At 33.4% G+C, this 17,935-nt stretch overlaps 1 protein-coding gene across 6 annotated transcripts in view; it reads left to right on the forward strand.

Moving 5' to 3' along the window:
• The window catches only part of SNX14 (sorting nexin 14), a 68,807-nt gene that overhangs the window by 34,584 nt on the left and 16,288 nt on the right, over positions 1–17,935 (forward strand). For 3 of the 6 annotated variants that reach the window (XM_074333263.2, XM_019743246.3, XM_019743244.3), the window contains exons 9-17: positions 494–569; positions 1,285–1,329; positions 1,439–1,519; positions 1,618–1,732; positions 6,979–7,134; positions 7,509–7,633; positions 8,126–8,184; positions 10,464–10,490; positions 17,139–17,271. In XM_074333263.2, the coding sequence (XP_074189364.1) occupies positions 494–569; positions 1,285–1,329; positions 1,439–1,519; positions 1,618–1,732; positions 6,979–7,134; positions 7,509–7,633; positions 8,126–8,184; positions 10,464–10,490; positions 17,139–17,271 (817 nt within the window). The remainder of the gene's footprint in view (positions 1–493; positions 570–1,284; positions 1,330–1,438; positions 1,520–1,617; positions 1,733–6,978; positions 7,135–7,508; positions 7,634–8,125; positions 8,185–10,463; positions 10,491–17,138; positions 17,272–17,935) is intronic. The other 3 variants (XM_074333265.2, XM_074333264.2, XM_019743247.3) reach the window with 1 other exon arrangement.

Below are 17,935 nucleotides of genomic sequence, written 5' to 3' on the forward strand. Positions count from 1 at the left end.
ACCATGACTTATTTTACGGATATACTTTCATGTTACTTTATTTAAAATTTTTATTAAAAAAATCAAAGTTTTATCTTAATATTTTAAATGAAATATTTTTATTTTAAACAAAATAATTTATAATATTAATCTAAATATTATAATTGTAAAATAATTATACTATTAAACATTAATTTTAAACATTGATTTAAATAGATATTAAACATTTTAAATACTATTACAAGGTGAGAAGTGTTTTCTAATGCTCACCTAAGTCCTTTCTGCTAAGGAAATACTTTTTTTTCTCTTAAATAGCACTCTCTTTTAGCCAATTAAGAATTCCCAAGTGTGGTCTGTGAACCAGTAGCTTGCACATTACTTGGGAGCTTGTTAGAAATACAGAATCTTGGGGCACACCCCAGACCTGCTGAATCATAGTTTGCATTTTAGCAAGATCCCCAGGTAAGACCTGATGTAAATCACTAAATACATACATCATTATTTCTTTTTCCAGATCCCTGACCTTACTTTTAAGAGAGATCCTCTCTGGTTCAATATTCCTTCCTTCTTTGGATTTCCTAGCTGATCCAGTAAGATTTAAATTTTTTTCCTCTAATTGTGGTTAAAATTTATTATCTTAAATGTTTTAATATATACAGTTCAGTGGTATTAAGTACATTCATATGTTGAGCAACCATTCACAACTACTCATCTCTACAACTCTTTTCATCTTACAGAACTGAAACTCTACACCCATTAAACAATAATTCTTCATTCCTGCCTCCCCCCAACCCCTGGCACCACCACTCTACTTCTTGTCTCTGTGAATTTGACACCTCTAGGTGCCTCATATAAGTGGAACCATACATTATTTGTCTGTTTTGCTACTGGCTTATTTCACTCATCGTAATGTCCTCAAAATTCACCCCTGTTGTAGCACATGTCAGACTTTCCCTCCTTTGCAAACCTGAATAATATTCCATTTTAGGTATATAAAACGTTTTGCTTATTCATCCATCCATTGATAGACACTTGGGTTGCTTTTGCTTTTAATCCAGTAAGATTTTGAAGAAACAGGAATATTTTATAAACCTTTTAAATGCCAAAGTCAGAATAACTTTTCTTTGCCCATTTTCACAAAAGGTGAGGCCATGTCCCCTCTGTGTTACATCGGTACTTAGCCACTGCTCCATTTGTTGCTTCATTTTTCTAGAAACTTTCATAATATATAAGCTTTGAGAATTCTGTGCAGAACATAGTAATGGAGTTATTTTTGACCTGTGTTTATTTATGATTTTCCTTTAGGATACTGTGAATCATTTGCTTATCATCTTCATAGATGACAGCCCAGTGAGTATTGAACATATTAGAAAACAGTTCACGCTGCATTGAATTTTGATTCATATCTGTCAAATCAAATGATGGTTTTAATGAATTAATTAATTCTCTTTCTTCAAAGCCTGAAAAAGCAACTGAACCACCTTCCCCTTTGGTTCCATTCTTGCAGAAATTTGCAGAACCTAGAAATAAAAAGCCATCTGTAAGTATTTTCAACAATAGCTTATACTACTTTTGATACAAGTAATTTTATCACCTATATGTAGAGCCTTAACTGACTCTTCCTTTCATATTGTCTAGGTGCTGAAGTTAGAATTGAAGCAAATCAGAGAGCAACAAGATCTCTTATTTCGTTTTATGAATTTTCTGAAACAAGAAGGAGCAGTGCACGTGTTGCAAATTTGTCTGACTGTGGGTGAGGCTTACCTGTGTACTTCACTAAAATCATTTTTAAACTTTTTAATATATTTGAATATTTAGATCAGAATTGATGTTATAGTTGTCATCTATCATTGTACTATATTTCATTTACTAGATATTCTAAGGGCACCCCTGAGTTGTCTCTCAAGTATCCACTCTTTTCCAGATTGGGACGTAATCTGTGACTGACTTCAACCAAATTCTATTAGCAGAAAAAACTACTAAAAATTGAGTATATGAAAATATATTAAAGACTCAATTATTAGCTTATATCAATAGCAGTTTGTTTTAGTTTTTGTTCAGGATTGTTTTGATTAAATAATCAAGTATAAAAATGTTTATTTTGATTTTAAGCTGTATAATATCTTGCTTTATTGGATTTATGAGCCTTTAAGGACTGTGAAAATATTATTTTTAATGCACCTGATTTCTTTTTCGAATACAACTTTTTAAAAATACAAGTATAATTTACACATGAAATTCATAGAACTTAAATGAGCAGTTTGATCAGTTTGGCAAATCTGTACATCTGTATGACCTACACCTTTATCAAGATATAGAACATTTCCATCACTCCAGAAAGTTCTTTTAGGGCCCTTCCAAAACGACCCATCCCTGCTCCCCCTTCTGCCAAAGCAATCACTGGTCTCATTTCTCACACCACGGATTAGTTTTGCTTACATAATTTCCTATATAAAAGGAATCACATAGTATGTACTCTTCTGTGCTTAGCTTCATTGATTGAGACTAATGCTTTTTAAGATTGATGCTTGTTGTTGTATAGTTGAGTAGTTTGCTCTATTTTATTGCTAAGTAGTATTCTTTTGTATGAGTATACAAAAGTTTCTGAGTTTCTGTATCCATTCTCCTTGTAGACAGTTATCTGCACTGCTTCCACTTTCGGGCTATTATGAATAAAGTTGCTATGAACGTTCTTGTAGAAGGCTTTCTGTTGGGCATACATTTAATAACTGAAATTAGAATTGCTGGGTCACAGAGTAGATACATGTTTAATTTTTATAAGAAACTGCCATTTTATTTTTCAAAGTGGTTGTACTATTTTATTCCTCTTAGCAATTTGTGAGAGTTCTGATTGCTCTACATCTTTACTAAAATTTGGTGGTGTTTATTTTTTTAAATTTTAGCCAGTTTAGTGGGTGTATGGTGGTATATTGTTTGCTTTTAATTTGCATTTCTCTAATGACTAATGATGTTAAAGACTAGCATATGCTTATTGGCCATACAGATATCTCCCAATGGAAGTATTTAAGTCTTTTGCCTGCTTTTTATTGTTTTCCTTTTTGTCATTAAATTATAGGAGTTTTCTACATATTCTAAATACAAGTCTCTTGTTAGATATAAGTATTATTAATATTTTCTCCCAGATTATGACTTGTCTTTTTCTGAATATTGTATTTTGATGAACAGAACTTCTAAATTTTGATGACATTCAAGATAATCTATTTTTAATTTATGGTTAGTGTTTTCTGAGAGTTCTATAAGAAAGTCAAGACACTTGCTGTTTTTCTCTAGATGCATTATAGTTTATTTTTCACATGTATGTTTATGATCTACCTTGAAATACTTTCTGTGTTGGTATGAGGTAGGAGTGGAGGTTTATTTTTTCCTCTATGGAAAAAATACCCATTTTTTTCCCAATACCCATTTTTTGAAGAGACATTTATTTCCCATTTTGAATGACTTTGGCATCTTTGTCAGATCATTTGATCATTTATATGTGGGTATATTTCTGGATTCTGTTCTTTTCCATTGCACCATATGTCTCTTTTTTTGGCCAATACCATAGTCTTGATAACTTATATAGTAAGTATTGAAATCAGGTGGTCTAAGGCCTTCTATTTTGTTCTTTTTCAAGACTGTTCTGGTTATTTTAGGTTCTTTTCATTTCTATATACATTTTCGAGTCAGATTGCCAGTTTCCACACACACACACACACACACACACACACACACACACACACACAGCCTGCTTAGATATTTTGGTTGAATTGCATTGAATTGATAGATCAATTTGGAGACTATTGATATCTCAATAGTATTTAGATTTCCTATGCATGAACATATTACATTTTTTCATTCATTTAAGTCTTACTTAATTTCTCTCTATAATATTTTGTAGTTTTCACATGGGTCTTTATGGTTTTGGATGTATTTGCATGTGGTATTTAAAATATTTTTTCAAATTGTTTGTTACTAATATACAGAAATATAATTTATTTCTTACATTATTGACTTTATATTTTGTGACATAGCTAAATTCATTTGTTAGTTCTAGTAACTTTTTGTAGATTTCCTTAGGATTTTTTGCATACACAATCATGTCATCTGTGAATACAGTTTTACTTTTTCCTTTATAATATTTATGCCTTTTATTTTTGTTTCTTGCCTATTGGGAATGGCTGGGACCACCACTATATTGTTTAATTGAAGTGGTGAAAGCTGACATCCTTGCTTTGTTCATGATCTTAGGGGGAAATCATTTAGTGTTTTACCATTAAGTATGACATTAGTTTGAGGTGTTTTTAGATTATCCTTCATCAGACTGAGAAGGTTTCCTTCTGTTCCTGGTTTGCTGAGAATTTTTATCATGAATAGGTATTAAATTTTTTTCAAAAGCTTTTAGTGCATCTCAGTAACGTATTGTCACCAAGTTATTCCTAATGTTCCCTCATTATGGAACTGTAGTAATGGCCCCTCTTCATTGGTAATTTGTACTTTCTTTTTCTTAACTTATATTGGTAGGGGTTTATCAGATTTATTAATATTTTCGAATGCTGATTTTCTGCTTTTCTTTTACTAACCTTGAGTCTAGTTTGCACTTTTTCTGGTTTAAAGTGAAAGCACTGATGTTTAATTTGTACAGCTTGTCTTCTTTCTTAACATAGGCATTTAAAATTATAAATTTCTCTCTATGAATTGCTATAACTGAATTGCAAAATTTTTGCTTTATGTTTTATTTTTTTGTCATTTAGTTTGAAATTTCAAATCTCCCTGTGGCTTATTCTTTGACCCTTGTGTTATTTCGAAGTGTATTGTTAAATTTACAAAGATTTGGGGATTTTCGAGATATCTTATTGTGATTGATTTCTAATTTAATACTATTCTGGTCAGACAATATATTCTCTGTAATTTCAGTCATTGAAATTTATTTTATGGGCAATCCATATGATCTGTCTTAATGAATGTTCCATGTGCATTTGAGAAGAACATCTATTTTGCTGTGTTGGGTAGCATTCTATAAATGTCAGGATAAATTGATGGATTGTATTAAAATATTCTGTGCTCTTTCTGATTTTTTTAATGGATTTGCTACTTCTCCTTTTCATTTTGTAAATCTTTTTTTCCCATGTACTTTGAGCTTATTATTAGCTGCAGACACATTTATTATGATTGTTATGTCTTCTTGATGAGTTTATCCTTTATCATTGTAAAGTGATAATGATTTTATCTCTGGTAATTCTCTCTTGAAGTCTACTTTGTTTGATATTAATATAGCTACAGTATTTTTCTTTACACTTGGGTTTGCATTGTATATCTTTTTCTATACGATTAAAGTATTTAATGTATTTCTTATAAACGGCATATGAGTGAATCTTGCTTTAAAAAGTCTAGTTAGATAATCTTTGCTTTCTAATTGATATGTGTAGTACTTTTACATTTAATATAATTATGTTTATTGTTAGGTCTTCTGTATTGGTGTTTCATATTTGTTTCATATAGTCTTTGTTCTTCTTTTCCTTCTTTCCTGCCTTTCTGAGTATTTTTTAGTATTCTATTTTATCTCCTCTATTAACTTTTTATCTTTCATTTATCACAGTCTTCACTTAAAAATATTTCACGGCTTCAGGAACAATATAAGAACCTCAGTATACTTCAAATTACCCCCTCCCTATTATTATGCTTATCATATATTTTAATTCTGTGTGTGCTATAAATCCCACAGTACATTGTCATCTTTTCCTTAAATAGTCAGTCTTACACACACACACACACATTTTGACTGTTATAGTTGTTGGCGTATTAACCTGTCTGGTGTTCTTTATTCCTTTCAGTAGAACTAGGTTTCTGTTATCATTTTTCCTCTGCTGACAGAAATCTTTTTCACATTTCTTATAATTCCAATCTGCTGGAGGTAAATTCTCTTAGCTTTGGTCTGTCTGAAGAGATGTTTATTTTTGTCTTCATTTTTGAAGGATGTTTTCACTGAACATAGAATTTTAGGTTTGCAGATTTTTTTCTCTCAGTACTTTAAAGTCATTCTTCAGTTGTCTTTTGGACAAGGCCATTGTTTCTTATGAGAAATCAGCGTCCATTTTTTTTTCTTGTTCCCCTGTATATGATGTATCCCTTTTTCCCTGACCGATTTTACAATTTTCTCTTTTTTTTGGTTTTTAGCAATTTGACTATAATGTGTAGTTTTCTTTTTGATTTATTCTGCTTGGATTTTACTGCATCTTTCATCATTTTTTAAAATTCTTGTCTGTTATCACTTTAGATATTCTGCCTCATTTTCTCTCTCCTTTCCTTTTGAGACTCCAATTACATGAATTTTCTGTCACTCCCAAAGATCTTATATGTTCTGTTCTAGTTTTTTTCTTTTTAACTCCTTCCCTTCATCTCTGTGTTTAATTGGATAATTAAGAATTAAGATGTAAACTCCATATAAACAACTCTTGGAATAAAAAACAGGGCAGTCAATAGTTTGGCTATCCAAATGCTACTATCTGTCATTTTACAAAAAAGATTCATTTGTTCAGACTCTCAAATCCGTCACTAGTTTGTAGCCTTCATGGTTGGAGGAAATAGTGTTTAAACACTTGAGTGGAACTACAAAACAAGCCTTAGTTTTCACTGTTATTTAGTGAATCAGATTTCACAATATTAAAGACTCTTGGTATAAGAAATTAACCCAGTACGTTTTTTAAAGAAAATTTTAGAAATACATTTACTAGTCTAAATTTTAGAATATTTGTATTGCTATGTAAGTATTTACATATTTATATTGGCATATAAAATATTTGGGTGACTGAGTTTCTGTTTAATCTTAGTAGTTATTTTAATCCCAATTAAAACTTTTTAAAAAGCTTAAAATGATGAATAGTTTATTTATAATTGTTGCTTTTAATATTGATTACAATTAGACTGGGAACATGAAGTTTTCATGAATAGTTGTATATTAAAATAACTCATTTTTTTTCTTACTCTTGTCTAATTTGCTAGAGGAATTCAATGATAGAATTTTGCGACCAGAGTTATCAAATGATGAAATGCTATCTCTTCATGAGGAGTTGCAGAAGATTTATAAAACATACTGTTTGGATGAAAGTATTGACAAAATTCGATTTGATCCCTTCATTGTAGAAGAGATTCAAAAAAGTAAGTCAAAGATGATGAGAATGAATTCTATAGCTTTTTAGAGTTTTCAGAGTTTTCTTATGTATTTTATTTATTATTGCAACAGCTGTGTGAGATACACAGACAGCTACCGGTATTATCCTATGCTAGTAACAAGGTGAAAGATTTGATGAAGAAGCTTATTCACAATTCATATAACTATTACTTGCCAGCACTGGAGCTTGGCTGTTCTAATTCCTTATTCTGGTGTAATTTCTATACTTTACAGTGGATTTTCTCCAAAACGTGGTTTCAGGACTGTTTGTATGCTATTTCACTGTCATGCATTTTAAACTAATATATAATGTATTTATGCACTTCACAAACAATTTCTACAATATAATTTTTTAAAATAGTTGCTGAAGGCCCATATATAGATGTTGTGAAACTTCAAACTATGAGATGTCTTTTTGAAGCGTATGAACATGTACTTTCTTTGTTGGAGACTGTGTTTACTCCTATGTTCTGCCACAGTGATGAGGTAAGTCAAAATATTAATCTTATTTGAGAATTTTTCTATATAATAGTAGCTTTGATATCATTGGATGAATGATTCAAATAGAAAAATAAACAGAAAAATAAAACATGATTAAGAAAGCGAATACTCTTTTTTTACTACATAACTTAATGGAGATTAGAAGTTGATTGTAAATATAATTCTCAATACCAAAATCATGTTGGTATATATATCACTAGGTGAATTGTGGCCAAATTGGTCTACCTGATTTGCCAGATGCCTGAGTGGCTTTGTGGTACTATGATATAATAGAAGCCCCACTCTTCTTGTATGTACATTATTTATAGACCTGTGGAAATCAAATGGCCTGAATATCTAGTTACAATATTTTAATCCTTACTCGTGGTTGTAGTCACTTGATTTAAATAATATTTTCTTTAAACTGGAAAGTAGCATGATAAAGTAGCATGTTTCAATATGAAATATTATTTTAATGAATCATAATTATTTCTGAAGTATTTCAGACAACTTTTAAGAGGTGCAGAATCACCAACACGCAATTCAAAATTCAACAGGTAGGTATATTTAATCAAATGTATATTTTGTTTTTGTATTATACTTGTTGATACTAATCATTCTATAATAGTATCATTGTCTTTATTAGCTGTTTGTCTGTGAATATGTAATTCCATTGCTGCAAAAGTAAGATGTTGTATTAAAGAACTATAAAAGCTGTACTACATACAGTAACCTAAAATGCCTGAAATTCTTTTAGAAAAATTTAACAAGATACACACCATTACCTTGTTAATCTCATAGTTAATACATATTAGTGCTTGATTACCTGCATTATTAGAGACTGTGGACTGTATGTATAAATGAAATTCACTGACAACTCAATTTTAGATAGTTTTTCCCCCTTAGGGAGTACTTTCTATTAGAGTACTTATTGGTTATAAAAATGGAGAGGTTTTTCTCCCTTTCTCTTTGGGCTCTCTAGAAATGTAAGTGTGCAGTTAAATGATGTAAAGAAAGGTAACAGAAAAGAGAAGACTTATCCATTTATAAACTAAATAATTAATGTCTTGATTTGTCCTTTAATTGTTATATGTACAAAATTGACACAGATACCAAATCTATAAATGTACAGGATATTCACATTGCTCTCAATACCTTCTAGTTTAAACAAAGATCTAATAAATATATAAATAAATTGGAAATGTGGTACAAAGAGAGAAATACATAGAAAACTGAATAGTTTTTTTTAAGATAGATGGTACTAAGAAAAATGTGAAAACCTTAGCCATGGAGAGAATATATTACATTTTTTGACATAACCAAGTGTTGTAGAAATAGATTTGAATTTTTTTGAATGTTGAATATTAATTCTTACATAATGCCTCAGTATAAGTAGTACACATATAATAACTTTTTCTGAAAGGTAGAACATATCTGTATGATTCCTTGTAAACAAATCACTTCTTTACTTTTTTCTAAGAATTTATATATTACAGCCATGACTATTTAACAAAAATCTCATCCATGCTATTTAAAACTAGCATTGTTTACCCAATCCACATGCCTCTTATTTCATGTGAATACTTTTTCAAGACTTTTGTCAAATTTCCCAGCATAACTTGAGAAGCAGGTGAAATTTATCCGTTTGTAGACTTAGTATGTTTAGAATCTCAGAATATTGAGTTTAATAGGAAATAATAGAAACTCCTGTGTAGAACCATTTAAGACAAAGGGGTTCTTTGATTTTATAAGCCTGCTGAATAGTTAAATCTAAGTTAGGGTCAACTTTGGAGACGGAAAGCTTCCTTTGCCACTTTGAGAACACCTAGTTGTCTTCACCATATTAAAGCACCAATTTTGCTGGCTTTAAAATATAAAGTAAACAGGAAGAAAATATGGGTTCTTGTTATTCTGTGTACTGATGATAGTCTTTTAAAATAAGGTAAGTTTTTCTTTATACTGACCTGACTTTAATATTAAGTGTCAGTCTTGTCAGTCAGGATTCTGCTTTTGTGATACTTAATGATTCATTTGCCTACTACTGTATAGAATAAGTAAAAGATTTTCTTAACATTCTTTCATCAAAAATTTTGAGCATTGCTAAGTTAAATGACTTAAAATATGTATATTATTCATATATTTTATGTCTACATTCTATTTCATTGTATGTTAAAAGCAAAATTTTAAGGGATATTCTGTTTCATGTCACACTCAAAGCACAACTTAAAAGATATTTAGGGATCTTTTGTTAAGTTTCCTTCATAAAACATACTTTTAAAAATATGCAAACTGAAAACGTGTGAAGCATGTTTAATTATATTTAATATGGACATGAATTCCATGCTGGAAAATACGAGTTTGTTTTCTGTGCCAAATTTTTAGTGGCTTAGTCTCTGCATACTTTTCACTGTGACAAACGGTATGCCTAAATGAGGACAAAAAGTACAGAATTATTTCCTGACATATTGAGTTTTTAAAAACTTCTTTTTAATGATCTAGAATTCACACCCCTAAACCCCCAAAACAGTTAGCCATTGTATTTTGTTTCTCTTTCCTTTATCATGTTATTCATAAGAATTCCTTTCCTTTACAAAAATGAATGCTGTCCACCTGTGTAACTTTTAAAGCTTTAAAATTTTGTTTTGTATTCTAAAGTGAAATTGGTTTAATATCTGGGCTCTCTCTCTCTCTCTCTCTCTCTCTCTCTCTCTCTCTCTCTCTCTCCCTCCCTCCCTCCCTCCCTCCCTCCCTCCCTCCCTCCCTCCCTCTCTCTCTCTCTCTCCCTCTCTCTCTCTCTCCCCTTTCCTTATATAATTTCACATATCTGTTATTGCAGAGGTAGCCTAAGTTTGGATGATTTTCGGTAAGTCTTGAGATGGCATGTGACTTTTTTCTGTATGTTATCCATTTAAGTCCAGAAAGTACTCCCAAAACAACTTAAGTACAACTAAAAAGGAAAATCATGAAACACTGTGTTATTACTACCTTTCTATCAGCTATTTGGGATATCCTTTAAAAATTAACCTCGACTCTGATTCTAGATATCTACTTTTTGAAATAGCATGATATATGTCATCATAAAATAAAAATGTTAGTATAAAAATAAAATGAAAAAGCCAGTATTTAGCTTTTCAAGGTTTCTTTTGTTACTCATTTTCTTTTGTTACTGATTTTGCTAAATTACTTTTAGAATTTTTTTGTATTTAAAGAATTTATTTTAAAGCAGGAAAGAAGCACAGTATTTCTGGGCATAATGACAAATGAGATACTTTATATGTTATATTTTAAAAAGCCCAATTATTTTATAATCTATAAAAGATTCTAGAGACTAAAATCTATCTAGATTCTAGATATCTAGATTTTAATAATATTTTGTTAATGTTTTTAAAGATTTTTATTAAAAAATATAGTAGCTAACATACAACATTATATCAGTTTCAGGTGTACACCATAGTTCAACATTTATTTATTTATTTTTTTAGAATTTTAACTTTCTAAAATTTTATATCACATTGTGTACTCACTACCCAGAGTCAGTTCTTCCATCACCATATATTTGACCCCCTTTACCCTCTTCTACCATTCCCCTCCCTCCCTCCCTCCCTTCTGGTTCAACATTTATATACCTAAAGAAGTGATCACCGTAATTCCAGCAACCATCTGACACTGTACCATGCTATTACAATATTATTGATTATTTTCCCCATGCTGTACATTACATCCCCGTGACTTATTTGTTTTATACCTGGAAATTTGAACCTCTCATTCCCTTTCACCTTCCCCCTCCTTCTTAATTTTTCAATTACAGTTAGCATTCTTTTTATTTGGTATTAATTTCAAGCGCATAGTGGTTAGACATTTGCATAATTTAAGAAGTGGATATATTTCTGGGCTCTCTGTTCTCTTCCATTCATCTGTGTGTCTGTTTTTATGCCAATACCATGCTGTTTTGATTACTGTAGCCTTGTGGTATGATTTGATGTGAGATAGTGTGATACCTCCCACTTTGTTCTTATTTCTTAAGAATGCCATGGCTATTCGGGGTCTTTTATGGTTCCATATAAATTTTAGGATTATGTGTTCTAGTTCTGTGAAAAATGTTGTTGGTAATTTGATAGGGATTGCATTGAATCTATACATTGCCTTAGGTAGTATGGAATGCCCTACAAAATATGCTAAGTGAAATAAGCCAGACAAAGAAAGACAAATAACATGATTTCACTTATATGTGGAATCTAAAGAACAATAAATGAGCAAACTAAACAGAAATAAACTCTGAGATATAGAGGAAAAACTGATGGTTGCTAGATGGGAAGGGGGTGGGAATGGGGGAGAAGGTAAAGGGATTAGAAAGTACAATTTAATAGTCACATTATTATGGGTATATGAAAGACAGTTTGGGGAATATAATCAATAATGTAAAGATTTTGTAGGGTGTCAGTTGGGTTTGGTTTATTATGGAGACCACTTCATGGACTGTGTAGATGCCCGACCAGTGCACTGTACACCTGAAGCTGAATCTGTATAATACTGAATGTAAACTATAATCAAATATATATATTATTCAGATTCAGCTTCAGGTGTACAGCACACTGGTCAGGCATATATATATATATAGTCGCAGGATGTGGAGTACAGCAATAGGGGATAGAGTCAATGGAATTATAACAGCTATATATGATGTTAGAGGGGTAGTAAATTTGGGGAGGGGAGTTATCACTTTGTGAGGGGTTTAAATGTCTAACTATTACATTGTTCTGTACACCTGAAACTAATTAAAAAAAAAGTGATTCCCCTGACTGGTCTAGTACCCACCTGGCACTAAATATAGCTATTACCATCTTATTGACTGATCTGGTGAGCTCCACTTGCTCCACCTTGGTGACTCACTGTATGCTTTACGTCCCCATGACTATTTTGTAACTACCAATTTGTACTTCTTAATCCCTTCACCTTTTTCACCCTGTGCCCCAACCCCCCTCGTATCTATCACCCTGATAAATCTAGTACTCATCTGACACCATACACAGTTATTACAATATTATTGACTATATTCCTTGTACTATACCCTACATCCCATGATTACTGTGTGACAACCAATTTATATTTCTTAATCTCTTCCCGTTTTTCACCCACCCCTCCATCCCCCCTCCCATCTGGCAATCATCAAAATGTTCTCTGTATCTATGAGTTTGTTTCCGTTTTGATTGTTTATTTTGTTCTTTAGATTGCACATATAAGTGAAATCACATTGTATCTGTCTTTCTCTGTCCGAAATACTCCACTTAGCACAATTCCTTTCAGGTCCATCCATGCCGCTGCAGATGTCAATAATCCCATTCCCTTCCATGGCTGAGCAACATTCCATTGCATATATGCACCACCTTCTCTTTATCCATTCATAATTGGATGGACACCCAAGCTGCCTCCACATTTGGGCCATTGTAAATAATGCTGCAATGAACATATGGATGCACAAATCTCTCAAAGTAGCATTTTGGGTTTCTTTGGATAAATATCCAGAAGTGGGATTACTGGGTCCTTCTTTGTCTCGTTATAGCGTGTTTTTTAAAGTCTGTTTTGTCCGGTATAAGTATTGTTACCTCAGCTTTTTTTGTTTTCTCATTTCCATTTTCATGAAATAACTTTTTCCATCCCTTCACTTTCTGTCTGTGTGTGTCTTTCAATCTGAAATGAGTCTCTTGTAGGCAGCCAGTGTTGTAAGTGTTTTGTTTTCTTATCTATTCAGCCACCCCCCTTTTTTTTTATCGGAGTATTTAATCCATTTACATTGAAACTAAATGTTGATAGATATGTAGTTATTGCCGTTTTATTCATATTTTTGATCATTTTTTTTTTCCGTCTTAAAGAATATTCCTTTAACATTCCTTGTTAATATTCCTCTAACATTCCTTGTAATACTGGTTTGGTGGTGATGAACTTCTTTAGCTTTTTTAAAATTTTTATCTGGGAAGCTCTTTATCTGTACTCTGATTTTAAATGATAGCCTTGCTGGGTAGAGTACTTTTGTTTGTAGATCCTTGCTTTTCATCACTTTGAATATTTTGTGCCAATCTCTCCCGGCCTGCAAAGTTTCTGTTGAGAAATCAGCTGACAGTCTTATGGGAGCTGTCTTATAAGTTACCTCTTGCTGCTTTTAAGATTCTCTTTTTGTTTTTAATCTTTGCTATTTTAATTATGATGTATCTTGGTGTGGGCTTGTGTGGGTACATCTTGTTTGGGACTCTGGGCTCCCTGCACTTGTATGTCTATTTACTTCACCAGGTAAGGAAAGTTTTCAGTCAATATTTCTTCATATAGGTTCTCAATTGCTTACTTTCTCTTTTCTCCTTCTGGTACCCCTATGATGAAAGTTTTGTTAATGTTTGATGTTGTCCCAGAGGTCTCTTAAACTGTTCTCATGTTTTAAAATTCTTTTTTTCCTTTTACTATTTCAATTGGGTGTTTTCTGCTATGTTGTCTTCAAAATTGTTGATTCGATCCTCTGCTTCATCTAGTCCTTCTAATGCATTCTTCATTTCAGGTATTGTATTCTTCATTTCTAACTGGTTCCTTTTTTATGGTTTCCCTGTCCTTTTTTATGCTTGCTATCTCTTTGTTGAAGTTCTCACTAAGTTTCTTGAGCATCTTTGTAACCATTGTTTTGAACTCTATGTCTGGTGGGTTGCTTACCTGCATTTCGTTTAGTTCTTTTTCTGGAGTTTTCTCCTATTCTTTCATTTGGGATGTAGTTCTTTGTTTCTTCATTTTGGCTGCCTCTCTGTGTTTGTTTCTCTATATTAGATAGATCTGCTATGTCTCCCAGTCTTGCCGAGTGGCCTTATGTAGCAGGTGTCCTGTGGGGCCCAGTGGTAGAGTCCCTGTGGTCACCTGAGCCGTGTGCTCCATGACAGTCTCTTGTGTGGGTTGTGTGTGCTCTCCTGTTATAGTTGAACCTTGATTGCTATTGGCACATTAGTGGGTGATATTGACCCTCAGGCTGACTGGCTGTGGGGTTTGGCCACATCCACAGCTTATGGGCTGCTGTGGGGGGAGTCTTAACCTCCTGAGTGGGATTCCTGCAGTGAGCTCTAGTGCCTGTTGAGACCACCCTTGTGTGTGCCACTTGTGGGGTTAATTGGGTGGTGCTCTGTGTGGTCTGAAGCCAACTTCCAAGTATGTTGGTTCTGGGGCATCTTAGGAGGGGCTCCGGTGTAGGCCCAGGTCACCCATTGCCTTTGACCAGCCGGGGACTACCTGGTAGGAGCTACAGAGCAATCTGGGGCTGGTTGCTGCCTGTCCTGGACCTGGGGGCATGTGGGAGAAGCCATGCTGTGAACTGAGGATGTCTGCCGCCAGTTCTAGGCCTTAGGTACCTCCGCAAAAAGCCAGGACACACTGAGGCCTGCTGCCGGTTGCTGGCTTTCATAAGTTCTGCCGCCAGTAAAGCCTTATGCAGTATGGAGTTGACTGTGGTGGGGTCTCAGTGAGTCACCAGGGTGGAGCAAGTGTAGCTCACCAGATCAGTTCAGACTCAGATTTGACCGTAAGCATGGAGGAGGGCTCAACACTGGAAAGATGGTGTCAGACTGCCTGCTGCACAGGAGAGGGACCCCACACAGGGAAAATGGCAACTATCCTCTAGCCCTTGCCCAGAGCGACACACTTCAGTCTGACCCCTGCATGTCTCTGATGCCCCCCAAGTCACCATCTCTTCTCTGGAGCCCAGGGCGAGTACCCACCAGTGAGTCTGTGTGGGCCCTTCAAGAGGATGTCTGGATGTCCTGCAGTCTGCCTTCCCACCCCAATGGTGAAGTCCTCACTGTTTTTTACAGTCAGATGTTGTGGGACTTCCTCTTCCACACCAGCTCTCTGGGCTGGGGAGTCTGATGTGGAGCCGGGCTCTCCTGCTCCTTCATGGGGAACCCCTGCAGTCAAGACGTTCTTCCCAATTGTCATTCGTCACACGGATGTTTGGGGCCAGCTCCTCTTGCGTCTCGGCCCCTCTCATTAATCTCGAAGTGGCCCCCTCTCCACATCCTTAGTTATAAAGCCTATGTTCAGCCAGACCCCTGATGGCTCCCCAGGTTGATTGTTCCATAATTTAGTTGTAATTTTGATGTGTTCACGGGAAGAGGCAAGCACAGCGCTTATCCACTCCGCCATCTCGGATTGGTCCGTTAACATTTTTGTATTTGTTTTTGGAAACATTTCTATCAGAGAGAATTGTGTTTACAATTCTGGATTTTTAAAAACCACTAATTGCATGCTTTTTTAAATAAAATAATCTAGTTTAAGTACCCTTTTTACTACTATTAAAGTTTTTTGAGTTTTCAAGTAAGTTTGAGTTGCTCCTTCGACATGTATAATCTGCAAATGTCATTCACTGTATACCTGGTGTTGTTGAAACTTGATCATTTGACTTCTGTTTCTGTACTTGTTGCATTATTTGAGTAAATAAATTTTGCTCGTAGGGATAGTAGCTACCCATTAAGCATTCAAAACAAACTTTCTTGGATTTTAAAATAGTCATTATTATTTGGATATCTGTTTGTAAGAGCAGTATTACATAGTGAACATGAGTTTTAAATTGGATAAAAGCTTTGTTTTTATTTGTTGAATCATGGGGTAGTATGCTGTAATGGAGGACATTTTTGCTCTTTTTAGCTTATTTTTTTGTTGTGGTTGTTTTACAGCTATTTATTATAGAAATTTACCTTTGAAAAAATACAAAACCAATATATGTATGTGTGTATATATACACATATGTACATATACATATATATGTTTATTATTGTTAATATATATGGCAGAGCAGGCTGCTTCCTTAGGCTACATTTTTTAAGTCTTTATTACTAACCCTTGGCCTTTGGCATTTCATCTTTTCATTACTTTGATGTTAAGTAAGATGCATTTTATATGGTGGTGTTCTTTTGAGTGCTTATATGATTAAAGTTGAATTTTGCTTAAAGTTGAATTTTGCATATAAGACAATTTTTTTTGTTAAGTTCTGTCTAAAAATGAAGTGCTGAGAAGGTTATAGTTTTATATGTTTTTCTGTTACACTATGTTATTTTAACAGTATAGTTCTAATTGGTTATCCCATTTTAGTCATTGGTCTTACCTCATTTTTTATCGATTTTGAACATTGGTCTTATTTTTTTATCCATTTCATAATATGTATGGCAGTAAGAACTGTGTACCACTAGGGGGCTCTCATCTTTTAAACATTTTAGTTAACGTTTCAAAGTAAAATAGCAGGTAAATTCAAATGTTTGTTAATAAATATTGTCCCATTTATTCATCCCCCCCATATTTAAACTTTAAATCTTCTGTTTCTTTTGCTTTGAGATGTTGAGACTTAATCTATGACTGAGAACTCCAAAAAGTTGTGTTAACTATACCTTCAGTTTACCCCTTTCTCAACTATTTTAATTTATTATTGTTTACAGTAAACTAGACTATTGAGATAGTTTGCTTTGTATTTGATACATTTTTGTTTAATATTTAGGAGCACACAGAAAAGAGGAGAATCATTTGGAATCAGCAGAATAGGTAGCAAAATTAAAGGAGTATTCAAAAGCACTACCATGGAAGGAGCTATGTTGCCTAATTATGGTTTAGCTGAAGGTGAAGATGACTTTGTAAGTAAAATTTCTTCAATTTGATGTATGGATAACTTCAGACTTACAATGCCATAAAAATTGGATATGCTCACTTGTTATTTTCCCTCTTCTTTATCTTATTTCCTATTTAAGGCTTCCTTTATTTTTTGCATTCTTCCTTTAATTAGCATAGTTTTCATGGTACTAATCTAATTTTTTAAATTCCTGGCAATAAGTTACTGCTTACTAAGGCCAGAATGGTTTCTGTTAAGCTGAGATATTTGTAATAGTCAATCAATTTGCCATCTTTTGGGTAGGTGTTTACTTCATTTCCTGCGCTTCTCTCTTTCCAACCATATGGTCAGGCATACAGCATTGTTAATACGACTATGAATAGAAATTATGGATTAAATTGGCATATGTATGTTGGTCTGGGAACCAAAGTCTACTATATAAGATTGGGTCTGTCTGAAAACACATTTCTGTCCAAGGTCAGAACTAATTTACAAATAAACGTCTGTAATTTAATATTCCCATTGGTATGTTGGCAGTTATTTTCAGATAAGAAAATACAATAATGAGGAACATTAGTGCATCTCAAAGAAATAGGGGGCTACCGCCTTACTTTTTGTCCTCCACCTCCCTTATTTCCCATCCTTTTTGTAGAGGGAAAATCTGTTTCAAATAAAAAAGTACTTGGTTT

This window comes from Rhinolophus sinicus, chromosome 2 (genome assembly GCF_057876585.1).
Source record: "Rhinolophus sinicus isolate RSI-liver-muscle chromosome 2, RSI-T2T, whole genome shotgun sequence".
Lineage (NCBI taxonomy): Eukaryota > Metazoa > Chordata > Mammalia > Chiroptera > Rhinolophidae > Rhinolophus > Rhinolophus sinicus.